General features: G+C 35.8%; 1 protein-coding gene across 3 annotated transcripts in view; it reads right to left on the bottom strand.

Moving 5' to 3' along the window:
- The window catches only part of LOC113520814 (UNC93-like protein), a 28,717-nt gene extending 12,130 nt beyond the window's left edge, over positions 1–16,587 (bottom strand). Inside the window, exons 1-4 of one of the 3 annotated variants that reach the window (XM_026906221.3) lie at positions 16,327–16,587; positions 7,276–7,570; positions 1,067–1,185; positions 273–435 (exon numbers count right to left, since the gene is read on the bottom strand). In XM_026906221.3, coding sequence (XP_026762022.1) covers positions 273–435; positions 1,067–1,185; positions 7,276–7,404 — 411 coding nt within the window. In that variant the 5' untranslated portion in view covers positions 7,405–7,570; positions 16,327–16,587. The remainder of the gene's footprint in view (positions 1–272; positions 436–1,066; positions 1,186–7,275; positions 7,571–16,326) is intronic. The other 2 variants (XM_031910455.2, XM_031910454.2) reach the window with 2 other exon arrangements.
- Between the last annotated feature and the right edge of the window lie 3,509 nt (positions 16,588–20,096).

Genomic DNA, 20,096 nt, shown 5'->3' with positions numbered 1-20,096 from the left:
ATAGTTATTAATTAGAATAGGGAAATGTAACTAATGGCTGGATTTTCTGTAAATAGATTTTCTCCTAAATATATATATATATATATATATATATATATATATATATATATATATATATATATATATATATATATATATATATATATATATATATATATATATATATATATATATATATATATATATCAGCTTTGCATAAAAGACATTCCATATAGAAATAACTTTTGACATTCCTATTTGAATAAAAGAGAGGACTTTAGTACAAAACTTACGACAGATAAGTAAGTGCATTTAGCGCACCAAAGCGGCCCCCCGCCCAAGCCAACGATCAGGGCCGCCGGGATGAGAGTGTAGAAAGTCGGCCGCAGCTGTGCTGCTATGTACGGCATGTACGTGATAAATGAGAGGGATATTGCCCACTTTGTTCCCAACCATCTGCAAATGTGAAATATGAAAGTATATAGTGAGAATCATCATGTGTGATGTACACAAAGTATATATTATTGCAATTTATACTTACACAATGCAGTATTCTTTACAATGCCTGGGCAATGTATAAAATACCTAAAACGAATAGGCAATCTATGAAATGTTATTAATTTTATATTTTGCCTAAGTATTTTAAGAGTACACAATACCGAATACTCAGCTGGCAAAGAACGAGAGCAGGGAGAAGTTGATTATTCACGATCAACGGAATGAATCATTATTAGAAGAAATAGAAAATAGAATAGCGGAAAAATTGTCACCTCGGGTCATTAAAGCAAAATGTTTAAACTGTAAATATACCTAAATTTTGTTATGTAATATGACTGCCTTAAAAAAGAAATTTAATATTTTCAAGACACTTATCTGTATGTGAGTTTTTTAAACTACCACAACTATTGAATACCTGAAGAGATTTGAATATATATATTGTTTAAATCCTTACATCACCAAGTATAATTAGTAGGCAGTTAAATTGCGTAAGTGCTGTACGAACAATATCATCAATACTAATACATAAGCTATATGAAATATTAATATATAACACTTCTTTAATAAAAATTTTAAATTAAAAGATTACCTTATAGCAATAGCTGGTAGAAAAATATTGGAAAATATAAGTCCAGCATACACCGCTGCCAATGAAGCGGTTCCCAGACCCTTCTTAGCGTTGATTGAACTTTGAAGATTGGCTGCTCCCTGTAATCCATATTTAAATCAAATATATAATTTACTAAGTATAACCCGCGGCTTTGTGTGTATGAGACAGTATGCAGAGTATCCAGTATGTTAAATTAGAATATAATCTACCTATGTACCAAATTTCATTAAAATCCGTTCCGCCGTCTAAGTGCGATTAAGTAGCAAATATCTAAACACCTTTACAAATTTTTAGATTTGTTATACTAAAAGAATTAATGCCTTTTTTTTTTTTAATATTACACTGAGCAAACGTTCGGCTAGTTTACAACCACCGTAAATATTTGCAACACTTGCTGCCTGCCCTTGTGATACGTAGATATTTACATTTTATATATATTTAACTAGCTGTATCCCGGAACTCTATCCACGTAATTCAGTACATAAAATATCCTATGTGCTAGGTTAGAACAAACTACGTGAACCACGAGTAGGTTATACCCGTGTACCATATTTTATTCAAATCCGTTAAGTAGTTTTTGCGTGAAATAATAACAAACATCCACACATCGTCACAAATTTTGGCATTTATTGTATTAATAAAATTAATAAGTATTAAAAAAAGTATTTTTATCGGGGTTTTCCCGCCGCCATACAATAGCGCCTACTGTAAGCTAAGAGACAAAATTGTAGACATGTGGTATTTAGCAGACGTATACACTAAGATACCTATTAACTTTTAAAATTAAAGGCAATTAATCATAATTGTAAGTGATCAAATACCCGTAATATCCATTAGGATAGAAATGTGAATTTACCGGGTACAGAGGAATAACACCTGAGTCCTCAGGAATGGCAACGCATGGGGGGTATCATGGGCGAAACAGTATACTCTGTTATGTCCATGGTACTGCTCATGTCTATAGGCGTCGGTTACCACTTTCTATTAGTTGGGCCGTCGACTTGTTTGCCATTCTAAGTTGTATAAAAAAAAATGCTTGTCGGCATTGATCCTCGATTCACATTTTTTTTATGGATGATAATGGAGAGGAATTGCCTCTATCCAGCCAGCCAGTGCTATCAGTATACGTTGGCAAATCACTAGTAGGTGATGACAGGTAATGATAAAAGCAAATCAGTTAACTTTATAACTTCCAGGGGAAATTATGGAGTAAAGGATGAAAGCCCTGTTAGTAAAGAAAATTAACGACCCCATTGCTAGCAATACATCTGGTCAGCTCGACCTCCCTGCAATGATTACTTGGAGGGACACCCTGGAAATCTTCATGATTAATAGGTAGTCTCAATCGGCTGCGAAACTTTCTACCAGTCGGTACCAAGACTGCATTGGCACACTGTCTACTACTTCCTATTCTAGATTACGCTGATTCCTGTTATGTTAATCTTACAGAAGATCAATTAAATAAACTTGAGCGACTTCAGAACATATGTATACGGTTTATATTTAATCTTCGCAAATATGACCACATTTCTGATTTCCGCAATCAACTCAAGTGGCTTCCAATTCGCCTTCGCAGGAACTGGCACATTCTATCTCTTCTTTACACTATTCTTTTTCATCCTTCAACTCCCGATTACCTCAAAATGTGCTTTGAGTTTCATGTCGATTCTCAGGGTCGTACATTGCGCAGCGCGAGATCCTTTCGTTTAGTAACTCCTATTCATTCTTCTAAATTCTATTCCTATTCTTTCACTATAAAAGCTATCCGTCTCTGGAACTCCTTACCTCTTTCTATTAGATCAGCGCAATCTCTTGCCTCGTTCAAGAGGCAGGTAAAATCTCATTTCCTATCTCTCTAATTTGCTTTGACGTTTACTATGTGTGATTTATCTTGATCTATTTAGTATATTTATGTTTATGTATTATTATTTATATTATATATATGTATGTTTATGTATTATTATTTATATTATATATGTATGTTTATGTATTATTATTTTTATTATATATGTATGTTTATTTAGGTTATGTAATCTTATTTTTATATTTAGAATTTTTTGCATTTTGTCTGATTCCTTTTATGCATTTACTGTGTCTGATTTGCGCCATCTACCTTTCTCTCTGTACTTATCCATTCTTTATGCCAGGTTGTCTGTAAGAGATTGCTTGTAGCGATAAGGCCGCCTTTTGTATATGCACGTTCTGTATAAATACTCCTTGTATACATCTTTACTGTGCGCAATAAAGAGTTTATTATTATTTTTAAATTTTACCAGAATTCTCATCTCCCCTCTTAAGGAGAGGAGATGGCAACTAACCCCCGGCAGAAGCACAGTCGGCCGGGGTTCAGGGCCCCAGGGAGAGAAACCGGCGTACAATGCGGGCAGAATCTAAGAGCACCGCTTTCTGCATCTTTCCCGGGAGTGAGCCGCCTCGGAATCCCAACCGTCTGAGATGTTGTTCCACACTGGTTGGGATAAGACCGTTCACCGACATAACGATTGGGATGATTTCGGTAGATGTCACCCCCCACATTTCGGTCACCTCGTGAGCCAGGTCGAGATATTTTCTCTTCTTCTCGGTTTCGGCTTTCACGAGGTTCTCGTCATGCGGTATGGTGACATCCACCAAAAACACCCTCGAAAGTGCCCGGTCCATCACCACGATATCAGGTTTGTTCGCAAGAACAGTCCTGTCCGTGATGATGGATCGGTCCCAGTAGAGCCTGACGCTGTCGCTTTCGAGGACCGGCTGTGGCTCGTACTTATAGTACGGCAACCTCTCATTCGCGAGGCCGTACTTCAGAGCTAGCTCTTGATGGAGTATTTTGGCTACCTGGTTGTGCCTGTGCAAGTACTCTGTGTTGGCAAGAGCTGAACAACCCGAAAGCACATGTCTGAGTGACTCTCCAGGATGGCGACATGCTCGACAGATGTCCTCAGTGCCATCCTTCAGAATGTGCTTTCGGTAATTGTTCGTCTTAACCACCTGATCCTGTATTGCACAGACAAAACCCTCGGTCTCTCCGAAGAGATCACCGAACTGTAGCCAGTGCACGGAGGTCTTCGTGTTTACGTACGGCCCGTGAAGGGCTTTGAAGAACCTTCCGTGCAACTCCTTCTCTTTCCATACGGCCTCCCGCTGAGAGGTACCCAAAACTTCGGGTTTTCGCCAGTCCTCTTTAGCCAGAGAAAGAGGGGTGAATCCTTTGTCACATTCTATGACCTCTCTATGCAAACCCTCGTCTCTTTTCTCCAGAAAATATGTCCTGAGGCTGTCAATCTCGCGGTTGTGCATGGTCTTAACGCTTAACAAGCCTCGACCACCAGCTTTCCGCGGGATATACAGCCTCATGACTGACGATTTCGGGTGATGCATTCTATGGAGGGTCATAGTTGTGCGGACTTTACGATCCAGGGCTTCGAGTTCGGTTTGAGACCATCTGAGCACGCCAAAAGTGTAAAGGAGTACGGGTATGACCCAGCCGTTATAAGCTCGGATTTTATTGGCGCCCGACAAAGAACTTTTCAGTACTCTTGTAAGGCGCGCAAAAAATTCCTCGCGGACTGACTGTTTCATATCCGTCTCCTTCACACCGATGTTTTGTGACATGCCCAGATACCGGTATGTTTCAGCCTCGGAGAGGGTTTTAATATTAGAGGGATCTGTGGCGATCCCTTCAGTTTGAGTGACCCGTCCCCTCTGCACATGGAGGACCGCGCACTTGTCTATTCCGAGCGCCATCCTAATAGAGCTGCTATAATCGTTTACGATATTTAGCAGCTCCGTCAGGCGTTCGACGCTCGGAGCTAGCAGTTTCAAGTCATCCATGTACAGAAGGTGAGACACTCGTGTACCTCCTCTCCGATACTGAAATCCAGTCCCCGAATTCTCCAGTAAAGTACTGAGTGGATTCAGGGACAGGCAAAACCAAAGTGGACTCAAACAATCGCCCTGGAATATTCCCCTCTTTATCTCTATCCGGTCAGCGGTATCCGTCAATCGCTCGTCCTGGATAGTCAGGATCGTCGTCCACTGCCTCATGCATGCCTCCAAGAACACTCGAACTGTACCGTCGATCTTGTACAGCTCGAGTATCCTCCGGAGCCATGAATGGGGCACGGAATCGAACGCCTTTTTATAATCTATCCAGGCGGCGGAGAAATTCCGACGGTTCCGCTTGACCACGTGCCCAGCGACAGCATCAATGAGGAGCAGCTCCTTCGATCCGCGGCTACCGCCCCTGCATCCGTTCTGAGCGCTAGATAGGATCTTATTCTCGTACACATGGCGAGAGATCTTAGCGCTCAGAACGGATGTTAACGTCTTATATATTGTCGTAAGACAAGTGATGGGGCGATATTTAGATGGATCCGCGGTATCGTCCGTCTTAGGAGCTAAATGAGTGATCCCGGTTGTAAGGAAGTTCGGGAGCGCCCTGTTTTCGAGGGCACTCTGGAATTGCACGGCTAAGGTCGCATGGCTGGCCGAGAACGCCTTTAACCAGTAGTGCTGCAATCCGTCGATCCCCGGACTTTTCCAGTTCGGAGCCCGACGGATCGCGGCAACCACGTCTTCCTCCGTAATGGCAATGGCGTTCATCGGCGTTATTCGAGCACATGCTTCCTCAACATCGTGCATCCATGCGCCCTCCTCATGTTCCACAGGTTCAGACCACAGCTGTCTCCAGAAGGCGACGAAATTGGCTGTTTCGGGTCTTTGTCCTGTGGGCTGTAGTTTTGGGCGCTCCAAGTTCCTATAAAACTTCCGTTGATCACTCATAAAGAGGCGATTCTGTTGATACCTCTCAACCCTCTCAGAGTACCGTCGGAGTCGCTTCCCCCATGCAGCGATCTTCTGCTTCAGTTCATCTATGCGCTCTGTAAGTTTGTGCCCGAAGTCCGGCTGGAACAGACGTACACCTGTCCCAGCAAAGGCCTCTTTTACGGAGCGCATAATTCTCGGGCGTGTGTTGCCCTCCCTGAAGCAGAGCAGTCTACCAATGAGGACTCTGGCCTGGGCGATCCGTCGTTCAATCCTTCTTTTCCAGGCTGGTTTCATATTATCCCTTTGGATATTACGTCCAGCCCGGGGCATTTTTGCGCCGGTATATCGGCATACTGCCAACGCAGCGCCAAACAGGATTGAACTCGTCTCTCCCAGGTCACCGCTGCCCTCAAGGTACTGAGGCAGCAGTCCATTTGTGGCCTCAATGGCATCCCGCGTCGCCACATTTGGATATATCCGGGGAAGCTTCGGTCTCTCTTCGAGGGGAGTTCTTCGGATCTCTAGAATCGCCTCGTCTAGTATGCTCCTCATATGCTCTATATCCTGGGAAGTTGTTCCGTCCGCATCCGCTTCTGAAAGCGTTTCGGCAACCACCTCTACGCTAGGTAGCACGTCTGAGATGGGTTGCTCTACGGTCGCGGAGTTTGCTTCTGGAACAACTTCACTTCGCAATCGTTCGAGTTCGGTCGCGCTAAACATACCAGAGCGCTGTATGTACCGAACTCTGTCGGCTAGGTTCTGTTCCGAGACGGTTAGATCCGGTAAAAGACGCAGAAACTCGCGGTGCATTACTGCCCGGTATCCTGTTCTGCCTGTTTCTGTCCCTGTAGCCCTGAAGAACGCACGCATGAGGTCCTCATTCATGGCTCTTGTCCACCTCATGCGACGTGTACCACCAGTGGCGGGCACCGATTGCTGGGCCTGTGACGGCCCTGCCGGCGCCAAGCCAGCTGATGTCGATGACGAGGGGTCGGACCGGCCAGGTGGTGGGGCCGGTCGGCTGGCTCGCATTCTGCCGCGCCTACCGCCAGTTGTAGACGCGCCCCGGCGACCCCCGGGCAGCGACCCTATACTCTCTCCGTTATTATTATTCGCCATCTTTATTTTTGCCATTGCCCCTTTAGCCGCGTAGGTTTAATTTATACGCGTGACCGCCTTCCACGTGAGCTAGATGGTGAGCTCGGACGCGGGGTTGGACTTTGGAAGGCTTATTATTATTATTATTATTAATTCTTGATAAAATCGTCACAATGGATCAACTAACCTACTTCATTCTCCTTGCTCCTACGTCACCCTCTGGAGGCTCGCCAGCATATACTGATAGTTAAAGCAAGATTACCTTTGCATTATCATAAATAAAAAAAAAATCTTTCAATACGTTCTAATGAAAAATCACTTACACAGTAGGCAGTGAACTGCACCATGAAAGCCACACTGATGACGACCACATTCTTCAGAATGCGCCACGTTTCTGACGAGTCCAACGCCTCTTTCTCCAACTTCTCAGGATTCTTCTCCCATTTACTCATTTTACTTGTCGATTATTTTATTTCTCACTTTATATGCACCAGTTTTTATCTTTAGTAATAACACTAGTCTTGAATAAAAATATTAATTACCGATTAAAATCTTTAAACTTTTTCTATTGTCCTATTTTGTTTTCTTGGAATAAAATTATTTTTATCCAATAGGTACCTAAATAAAAAATAAATACATACAAGGCTACTGCAAAGACATAACATAAAATATATACTTTTAGTACTAAAAGTATATCTAATATAAAAGTATATATAATAATATTATAAACATAATTGTTATTACATATATTATGCGTATTATACAAATAATAAAATATAATTTACTTATATATAATATTTTCATAATACGTATAGAAACTGAAAAAATCTTTATTTAGTATTATAACTTTTAAACTTTAATCGTTCATTTAAGTTTTAAAACAAATACATGAATTTATCATGAAACACTAGTCTACCATTTACACTATCGAATGTTAAACTGAAAAATATTCTAATATAAACGACATTTAATATTTATTACAAAGCATTGTTATATCAAAAAATACCCATAACATCGTGTGCACTAGAATTTTTTATCTTAAAATGCTATGAAGGATATCCGCCAAGTGACCATGCAATTAATATTATATTGTAGACCTAGAATACAAACACAAAAAAAAGAATTTCCAAAAACTCACTGGTAATTGGAATAACCCTATTATCTTGAAGGATCTTCATAACAATTGTTTATAAATATCTCATAGCTAAATTTATACAAAACAAAGATAATATCAAGCAATTAACTCAGTTAACATTTGTATACGTTTTGTAATTATAAAATAGTGACTTGCAATAAACACAGGTAGAAAAAATTTAAGCTTACTTTATTTTTATATATTCTAATTATTGACCTTTATTAACTTGACCTTCGACTTAAAAACGCCAAGAACGTCCTCAACCATATTTATATATACTTATTAAAAAATATACGCAAGAAGTACACATAAGTATATAATAAAATTTATATATATATATATATATATATATATATAAACTTTTTTTTTAAAATATATTTTTTTATCCTACTTTTTTTCACTCTTTTACCACCATACGTCTTGCCATAAAACTAAAATTCACTATATCCTAGGTACATGGCACACTACTACTGCCTGTGCATCCTGTTCATATCTACCATGTAAATCTAGGTTGAGAAATGAGCTCCCATCTTCAGTTTTCCCCTTACAATGTAATATAGGGTTTTTTTTTAAAAAACGTACCTACAAACATTTAAGAGGCCAGCAACGTACAAACAACTAATCTAGTGTTCATGGGCGACGGTAACCGCTTTCCATCAAATGGACCGTCTGCTCGTTTACTTCCCTAACAATAAACAAATAATAATTTATTTTTTACAAGGAATATTGATAAGCTCTTATTCCGATTTAGGTATCTTCGAAAGGGGTTGAACTCTCATCCAAAAATGTATGGCTATGTTTCGGTTTGAAGGGTGGGATATGGCGTGAATTTACTGGGTACAGAGGAATAACACCTGAGTCCTCAGGAATGGCAACATTCATTGGCAACATTGGGAGTATTATGGGCAAAACAGTATACTCTGTTATGTCCGTGGCACTGCTCATGTCTATAGGCGACGGTTACCACTTTCCATCAGGTGGGCCGTCAGCTTGTTTGCCATTGTAAGTAGTATATAAAAAAAGTTTATTAAGTTCCCTACATTATCACAACACTATCAATCGATCAATTGTTTTATTTTGTAATTAATAGATACATAACGTACGAATACTCGTATGTATAATGTGGTGGTAAAATATAGTTTCGGATGTCTCGTCGCCCGTATCAAAATGTAAGGACGGGGCACCCAATTCAATTAAATGTACCAGAAAAATGATACAGAAACAGCCCAATTTTCAGATTGTGTCAAATATAATGTCAGGGTTTTTAAAACGGATAGTGATGGAGTAGTAATCTGCGCTATTAGCACACTAAGTGGTAAAAGTGAAAATAAGAGAAAATAAAGTCAAGTCCGTTGTACCATTTACTACAATTTACTACGACGGTTTCCAAGACCACGCAGAGGTTGACCTGTGAAAATCGCATCCTCATGACTCTGTAGTTTCAGTGTGATGTCGGACCAAACATGCCTACAGGCAAAAACAAAAAAAAAAATAAGTTTTGGATCCTATTTTTGAGACCTATCAAGACGCTATTAGAAGTTTAAGAGGCTATTAAAACCACTAATTTTTCTTAAATATCTCCTACTGTCTCTTACCCGTGACTTCATCCGTGGGACCGGAATATATTTACTGATTGTGATAAAATATAGCCTATATCTTTCTCCATCCCGTATAATACGTGTATACCAAATTTCATAGTACACTAAAGATTTATGTTGTATCAAATCACAGCTTAAGTCAACTAATACACTTAAGCTTAATACTCATCTCCCAATCGCGAACCAAATAATTTTGGAAAAAAAATAAAAAAAAATTCATAGTACTGGTTAACCCGTTCAAGAACTAACGAACAAAGAAACTCACTTTCTCATTTATAATATTAGTAAGGCCGTACAGACGCTAAAACGTTTCGCATGTCAAATTCTACATTTAAATATCTTAATGACAGAAACAGTTTTTACTTGTACATTTTAACTATTCACAGATACATTTGCATGTTCGTTACATTTTAAATAAAGTAAATTGGCGTGGCGGATATTGTGACAGATACGGGCGACCTCATTAGACACCAAGTACAACCTGTAGTAACTATTAACCTCGTATTAGGTCACCTCCTTACATTGAGGAAATCAAGTATCCACATATGAGAATAGTAGATAACCATTTAAAAGTTAGCCATTTAAGAGAAAATTCATACTTTGTATATTACAGATTATTAACGTCTAACGTTGTGAAGTGTATGAAATGTTATGATGGCTGAAAATGGAATGATAACCCTGCGTGCGCTATCGCTATATGCTGGCGGGGCGATAATACCAGCGAGAGATAATAGGTGAAAATGAAAGCAGATACCTTAGCTTTTCATGACAAATTCAATAAGAATTAACCACTGTGATTTTCAAGGGGAGTTCCGTGAATTTCGACTCGATAAGATGTGTTACTAACAATGGGCCTTCTAGCAAGCCTTCTTCTCCTGTATAAAATGTTTGGATCGATACTGTGGCACCGTTCTCTAAACCAATCTCTGAAACTATCATTTTTTTACTATTGAAGAGTCTCACGATCTCACCTGATGGAAAGCAATGATATGGTCTAGGATGGATTAAGATCTCGCAGGCCCTCGAATTGCCTATTCACATTTGTCAAAAATTAGTGCAGATTTTATTTGGATGGAAAAAAAAAACTTGGTCGTACGTACGATGAATGATGATGCAAAGCACTTAGTGCTTATAAATGGTATGTCTACGACGTCAGGGTGGAGGCTCTCGCCTTGTCTAATCTTCCGATACCGAAAAGGTAAAGGAGGAATCAGGTCATGCAGTTCTTGAACACACTCTATAATGCATCCCGTAGAAAACAACGAGTCGCGAAATTTTTCGATAGAGCCTCGACCTCAAAAATGGGTCAACTTTTTGTCAGCTAATTGTCAAATTAGCTCACTCGATTTTTAAGTGTTCTATATACTTACGCATCTAACGTGTCTTGACGTATTATCTATCTATACTTATAATAAATCTGTAGTGAGGTTAATTCTGTACATAAAATATATTGCAATCAGTAAATTCTTTGTCTGTCTGTCTGTATGTTCGTTATAGAAACAAAAACTACTCGACGGATTTTAACGAAACTTGGTACAATTATTCTTCATATTTTTCATCACGCTACGATCAATAGGAGCAGAACAGTGAAGGGAAATGTTGGGAAAACGGGAGAAGTTACTCCATTTTTAAGCTTCCGTCGCGTGAGCAGCCTTAATGGCCACTTTTTAAAATGTAAAAATGTCAACCCGTGTGAAGCCGGAACGGGCCGCTAGTTTAATAAATAAAATAAGTATTTACGCATTAAAAAGATGCAAAGTCCTTAATAATTTATCACGCAAAATTGTATGAAAAAGTTGACCCGCTTTTCTCGAAGCATTTTATATGGAGTCTATCTATATAATCTAAGATTTCGAAATTTTGTTTTGATATTACAACGTAATCTTTATTCTAAGTACCTACTAATATAGTAGTACTAAGATACAATTAATACAAAACCAGATTAGTGCAATGTAAATACGTGACCATAAAATAACTTACATAGATGCAATTTAATTTAATTATATATAATATTGCAAAATAGAGAACGTACATATTTAACTTTAGTTTGAGCGCACATGGCACGTTTTGTGTTTGTAATTATACAAATGTATGGTGGAGGTCAACCTGACGGGGTATATTACTGAGGGATATACTGTGGCGTTACTAAATAAATATTGTACGAGTACATATTTATCTCACAGCCACTTGTAAACATCACTTCGATTTCCATCAAATACGCTCTTTCAAATAGGCCGCACAGGCATGACAGCGATTTTCTTAAAAATTACCACATGAGCGGAAAATAACGATTTCACGTGGATGGAGACAGTAAAACATATAGTTTTGTCATCATCATCATCTTCCTACCCTTATCCCAATTATTATTTGGGGTCGGCGTAATATGTTTTCCTCTTCCATTCTTCTCTATTCCCAGTCATTTCCGCATTCACTCCCATTCTGGTCATATCGTCTTTCACACAATCCATCCATGTCCAGTTTTGATACAAACATTAAATAATTATTCTTTCACTAGTCCTATGTACCGCTATTTGCTCTCTCTGTATCGATCGACTACTAAATGATGCCATCAGGCATGAATTCCCCCCTCCCCCTGTATATAGATTATAAATATCTACGTAATTCATATTACGTTATATTTTGACGATACGATTATATGTTCAACCGACTGTTTATACATAAGTTTATTGTATTATCATATCAGCCATTAACTGTCCATTGCTGAAGTTAGGCCACCCCAGATGAAGGTTTTACTACTAGTTGCCACGTTTGGCAGATGAGTTAGCAACCGCAGTTAGGCTTTTGGTGACATTTCAAGAGAAACGCTGTTGCTCATCCCTCGACCATTAAGTTCCTTTAGTCGCCTCTTACGATGCCCACGGAAAAATAAGAGGTAGTCCATTCTATGTGGAGACCAGGTTTATTATATCCTTGTATATAAATAAATCTTCTTTTTATTCTAATTTGTGTACCCACATGACTGACGCTGACACTAATGTACAAAAATTCTAAAGCCACTTTAATAGCCGAAAAACAAAAACCTAATGAGCCGTGACAAGGCTCTTGCACGAACTACTGCACGATGAATATACACAAGATACATTTACATACTTAAGAGATATATTTATTATTAGTATACCAAACAAAAGACATTGTGTTGGTACCAACTACCTACTTGTTATTAATTTCAAACAATATAACTATAAACGACGACCATTTTTCTTATTTATTTTGAACCTCCATTTTATGGAAGCACTTGATGTAACTTCACACTTTAATTGTGGCAAAATCAGTTATTTTCATTTAAAAACTAAAGTACTGAACGGATTTCGAATTCTATAGAACCAATCTATATATCCTATTGAAGAATGAATGCTCCAAATCGGTTTATAACTGATATGGTAACAAACAGAAAAAAAAAATTACAACCGAATAACCTTCTTCTTTTCAAAGCCAGTTGAAAATCTCTTCAAAAAAATTTTTTTCGGTGTGATTGATTTTAAAAACTATGTCGTTTAGTTAAATATAATTCATAACGTTCTTGTCACTTATATTATAAGTTATTTAATTCTACATAAATTTATATAAAAATTTATTTACGAAATTAAGGTTCTTCATGAAAATATTCTATTAAAACACTGAATTAAGGTTGCTGTTTTTAAATTTAAAGGAATCTTCTTCTCTATATATGTACATAATCTTTGTGTATATAGGTATGTATACCTGTTGTTAAAATACAGTGAGAATATTTGCTTCTTTAAAGTTATCACTCAATGAGTCACAACTTCCTAGGCAGTATTACCTAAAACATATGGAAGTTTTCAAAATATATAGAAATATATGTACTTTTTTCATTGTTTTCTTAAACCATAATAATATTCTAACGAAAGCAACTAAATGTATCTCTATTATAATCGTATTTTTTATCTAACCTCGCAGACTAACCTCTAACCTAATCTCTAATACAGACTTACAATATAAACTGTGAGCTTAATTCAGGAGTTTAATTAAGGATTTGAATGTAAAGAACCCATTTTTGTTGTCAAGTGATTCCAAGAAAACCATGGAATCCATAAAACTAATTCTTTTATTATATAACCCATAAAAAATAAGTCCAATCTTATTTTCATTTCATATTTTGCATTTTAAATTAACGCAAATTTTATTTATTTTAATAAACCAATTAAATAATACCTAAAGCACATATTATTAGGTTAATGCAATTAAATGTTCTTATTGAACATATCATAATTTATTTGTCAACGGAAATACAAAAAACCTATTTATGGATCTTAAAATAGCTATTTTTATCTTTTAGTATTATAGTAATATAAAAAAAATATATGTATATAAAAAATAACATTGAATTATTCTTATATACGTAGAGATCATTGACAATTATTGTAATTAAGAGCAGTAATTTATAACTACATCCAATAGCCTTAAAACTGACATTTAACTTTTAGGAAGACGGAAGATACTGGCAGCCTTGACTTGACTTCTTCATACCGCCAACAGTTTTTATAGAACTTCCAACTAATTATATCATCATCGCCTGAAAAGCTTGATTAATTATATTATTTATTAGTTTTTTACGTATTCTTTGATTATAAGATATATTAATAAATAAGTACTCCACTGCTTACGACGATACGATATTCCACTGCTTTTTTTAATGGATGATAATGGCATGGTAATCTCGGCTGCGCTAACGGTATACGCTGTCAGGATTGATACCCTGGTCTCACTGGTGTGAGGGATGATAGGTGGAAATGAAAAAACAGGTCAATTAGCATCACTTTGAATTTAGGACGATTGCCTGTAGGGAGAACCGCAGGAAGGTCGACCTGACAGGGTATATTGCTAATAATGGAGCTTATAGCCCCATTACTAACAATTCCTTCCCCCCCCCCCCACCCTATGTAATATAATCTTAAACATAATTATAATTAGACATATGTGCTGACTTGCAGTTTCGCCGTGAGACGTAATTAATTAGATCTAAAAAAAATTCTTTTTAAATTAAGGAAAATTTTTCATTGGTAAAAACAATCGAAAGAATAGGTGAAAAAGACATGACGTTGGACATTCGAATAAAACGAAATTTCATCACGGATATTACCTATCTAAATATCTAAATTGAAATTTGGAAAGTTTATTCCTGACTATTAGTTATTCTGAAATTATTATTCATACGAACCATATGTATTATTTTCTAGCTGTAGTAGTAATGTACCTATTTAATTTACCTTTATTATAGGCTAATAACATTCTACGTGTTACCTATCCGTTATTACAAAGATAACGAATAAAAATACAAATTTGCAAAATATGCTTTTTTAATTACACAGTACTATCATACCTACTTGTACAACAATTAGTCCATTACCATAAGGTTGTCTTGAAAAGATTGCTCTCAGCAAGAAGACCGCTTTACTGTACTTATACAATTGTATCGTTGTGTTTGTAAATTGTCTTGTTTATTTCCTATATTGTATAATGCAAATAAAGTATACTCATTCATTTATAGTCTAAAAAGACTCGAGTCTAAGAAATAAACAAATAAAAAAAATGAATAATTAAAAATCAAAATAGTATTGTCAATATACAAGTGCAGTTTATTTCACTATAGTTAAAATTTTACGATGTTAAATATTAAAAAAAAATTTTTTGAAATAATGTAAATTTTCAAGTTATCTATTAAATAATCATTTTTTTATTATTATTATTAGGAAGGCAAACGAGATGACGGTCCACCTGATGAAAAGCGACTACCTTCACCCGTGAACACCTGCAACACGAGAGGGGTTGCTTGTACGTTACCAGCCCTTTAAATGCTTGTAGCCAAGCTTTTTGAAATTCCCCATATTAATATTATAAAAGGAAAACAGAAGACGGGAGCTCATTAACAAATTAACTTCTTCTATGTATAATAGTTGGCCGTGTGGTCCTGACATAGAATAGGGCATCCTTTCCTTTCCCGTGGGTGTCGTAAAAACCAGCTAAGAGAGGGCGAGGGATGGGCAGCAGCGTCCCTCTTAAAACATCTCAAAAGCCTGACTGCAATTGGCAATCTTTCTGCCAAGCGTGGCAACTATTGGCGAAACCCCCAAGAGGGGGGCTTTTGTTCAACAGTGGACAGTTAAAGGCTGATATGATGATGATGATGATGATGATGTGTATTAGTTAAGTAATTGCATACTAAACATAATTCGTCGACTTCCATAACGCAATGGTAGGCACAATGCATTTCTTACATGAAGTACCGAGTTCGATTCTCTGTTGGGTCAATTTAAGAAACGAACTTCTCGGAATTGCCTCGAACCTGTTATAATGATTGTGTGGCATTTATTATTATTATTACAAGAACACCTTATTATCTCAACACAGATTAAATAAACAACATGAATGAATAAAAAAGTTATGTTGGATTTTATTTAGATTTTTCCTACACTTATTACGTTAATTATTAAAAACTATATCTTATTAATATCTAAAATAAATTAGAGCCGTTTTAAATAATTAATGACAAATAAATATATTTAAAAAAATATAAAAATTGTAGATAAAGCGAGCGAGATTTGAAAATAAAATTATAAATTATTTATTTAAATATAAATTAACCAAATTGCTCATCATACATTAAAAACTTAAATTTTTAAATAAAATTTTCATCTACATAACACTTCATTACGTTAAAAATGTTTCCAGTTATTTAAATTAAATTCAACACAGCATATTTGATCGGTAAATCAATATGCGCACGCGCACGTTTCTCGGCCGTCAGATAAGAGAGCAGGCACAGTAAGCGAGCACGGTTTCACAACTGAAGATTAAACTCCAGTGTCCGCATCGCTTGATCTGTCCAAGTCATATATCCAACACGAGATTATGACGTTCACGACGCATCCTGTAATTTCACACAATAAGCGTGAATAAAATAAGAGTGAATATGCACTGGTTCGTAACTAAAAAGAGATTACTTACTTATTCACGAATAGGATGGAGCCTTCCGATGAGATATTTTTTATGTAACTTGATATGGCAATCAAGCTGACAGTCTACCTAATGGCAGTGTGTTAACCGTCGCTTATAGGAAAAAGGGATTCTTAGTAATGGGCACTAGCGGCCCCACTGCTAGCAAAATATCCCTATCAAGTCACGCGGCCAAAAAATTACAATGTAATGATTTTGACTTGTATTTTATTATGTTTATCCCATGTCTAAATTTACAATACTGAAATTAAATTAACAAAATATATTAAAAAGTATATTTTGTAGATAAATAAATTTAAAAAAATATCATATATACTAATGAATTGAAGGTAGTGTAAACTATAAATATATACCTGAAAAAAAATATTTCTTATAACACAATAGCCGTTATGAATGATAACACCTGAGGGATACAATGCGCGTCAAAGTGTGTTTCAAGATGTTTATATCTAGAGGCGACTTTACTTTCTACCAGCTGAATCGTCAGTTTGTTCACCATTTCAAATTGCAAAAAAATATATATAAATTTGAATTTCACGGAGAGGTCAGTAATCGATGTCTTCGGTCATCTAGAAATCTCCTATCTGTACCATGTTCACGTCCACTACGCTGACTTATTTCGCCATTCAAGCCATTAAGCACTGGAATGCTTAACCCTGTGACATTAAACTGCCCAAAACTGGCATTAAAGCATAAATTATATTCTTTTTATTTAAGAGTAGAGTCCTTAGAATCATTATATGTTTAGATGTTTTGTTTTGTTTGATGTTGGTATTTCCCTTGTATCTAAGTAGTTTCTCGTCTGACATTATTTTTACTATTTTATTTTAATACAGTTTTTGTTTTTCGGTTTATTTGCTCATTATGTTACACCATAAATTATATTTTCTTTTATTCTTGTCTATGGTCGACTATACGCAGATAACGTCATATGGTATTAAGTCCGCCGTTAAAAAAATAAAAAAAAATGTGTTTTGTTTTTTATCTTGCACATAACTTTGTATACTAGATTACCCACTAATTATCCAATATCATTGTATTAGATTGGCTAGAAAAGATCTCTTTAAGAGATAAGTCTACTCGTGGTAATTCCGTCATAGATAGATATGTTGTTTATACAATTATAATAAAATATAGGTATAATGTACCTACATATATAATAAATAATAATAATACAAATTACAAACAAAATAGTCTCACTAAGCTAGTCCTAAACTATACAAGATATTGTAAAAATCTTTAAGTTCTCTAAGTAATCTTCTTTAAATAGTGTATCAATAGCTTAATAAATAGTTCGATTTAATCTATCGATAAAATAATCAAACATCTGAAATAATATAGACAAGGGGTGGCCAACTGTTCGATCACAATTAGTCCAGATATTAGTCCAGTCGATTGGGGCAAGTTAAAAAATATAATATTTTGCTAATCTAGCGAAAGATGCTCAGACGCAATGCTCACACTAATACGACTATAAATAAGTAGTTACTAAGAATAATTCTCAGTTAATTTCTTTCCTTAATAAAATAAAAAAATACTATAATACTCCATAATTGTGTACTGAACTATGTTGTTTCATTTGAGATTTCAAGAAATATGTAATTATTAGATCGCACAGGGTTTCACCAGCAAACAGTAAATCTTGGGTCTAGTCTGTTCGACCTCTCCTGCTATACACACTATAAACAATCACTCAATACATAGTACGTTATACTACGTCTATGCAATCACTTATGATGGTATGGGATTATAGGAGAGAAACGTAGTTATTACAGTGTAACCATCGCATGACTATACTAAGTCCCAATTACAGGAGTCAGCTATTTTATTTTTAATTTGTATGTTAATTGCAAAAGAAACATTGCATAATTATGGGAATGTACGGGAGAAAAAAACACCTACCTGTACAATGTCTACACGTAACAGCAGATCTTGACATAGGTACAGGTGCCTGTTGTTTATATCTAAACATGACATAAATGGACATTTTATACTGTTGAGAGAATATACGTTCTGTTTTTAGTTGGTACTGTGTTATTCATGGATGGTCCTGTGTTCGCTGAGAATGATTTAGTCACATAACATGCTACATTGTACATTGTTGTACATTGTACATTCTACAGTTTTCGTTCAGCTTCTCAAAGGCTGACTGTAAGAAATTTATGGGATAAGTCCGCCATTGTATATTAAATCATTTATCAGTGTTCAATGTGAATTATGTACAATAAAGATTTTACAATACAATACAATGCTATAATAAAATAAATATACCTACGGTAGATAGGATTGCCTAATACACTATATACTTTTAATATATATATACTATATGATGATAATATTTTTTATATTACGTTTATTAAATTTATATTATGTATAATAAATAAATAAATGACTAATATTTTTTGGCACTTTGGGTTCGAGATAGAGTGTGAAATTGTGAATCGTCAGAGAATTTTGTAAATAACCCACATTTTTTTCTTTTTTATAGTAATTATAATAAGCGCTATATAGAAAAGGCATTATACATCGCGATGCGGATAAAACAATGAGACTCTAAGACCCAGTGGTCTTCACGCACCCATTTGGTGTAACAAGCCAACAGACTCTCAAGGTCACTGCCTTGCGAGACTTAAGCCTTTGATCTTGACTGTTATCATTCTATTAAGATGATACCCGTCATAATAGTCCAAGATATGAGTATTTATTTAAAATAGTAATACTACGCTATACATTAGTGCCTAAATACGTATAATAGGTGAAGAATAGTGTAATGATTTGTAAGTACCCGTATATATTACGTAGTATGTATTAACATCATATTTTACATAAGCACCTATGATTTATTTTCTCTATAATTTTAAATTGTGTTCCACAAAAAAACGGACTACAATTATTTGAACTTGTTACTCCAATTATAATTCGCACACGTACTAATGGTAGCGGAATTAAACGAAATACTAAATATAAAAATTAAAGTACTGAGCCAATTTTGATAAAATTTCTATGCGACCAGTCTGTAAGTATACCCTTTCAGATAAAAAATTAAATCAGATAAATAAATCTCTGAATCAGCGGATCTACCATGAAATGAAATTCCAAAATTTCGGACTCAATTTAGCGTTTTTGTTTATACCAAAATCGGACCAATAAATGAAGTTTAACATTTCGTTCGTCATACATCCTATCATAAAAGTCAAAAGGAACAATATTTTAACATTTTTAATATTTCCAAACGGCATGTATTATGTAATTTTAACATCAAATTTTTGTTTCGTTTGGCTCCGTAATTTCGGAAAACATTTCATAGTAGGCCCTCAGTTTTTAACTGACGAAAGTATGTAGTAACAAACATTAAAAAAAAATAACCGAATTGAGAACCTACATTTTGAAATCAGTTGAAAAATGGTTTCAAATT

The sequence above is a fragment of the Galleria mellonella genome, unplaced genomic scaffold (assembly GCF_026898425.1).
Source record: "Galleria mellonella isolate WM207_F2 unplaced genomic scaffold, CSIRO_AGI_GalMel_v1 utg36, whole genome shotgun sequence".
In the NCBI taxonomy this organism is placed as follows: Eukaryota; Metazoa; Arthropoda; class Insecta; order Lepidoptera; family Pyralidae; genus Galleria; species Galleria mellonella.
This window is presented reverse-complemented; position numbering and strand designations above follow the sequence as displayed.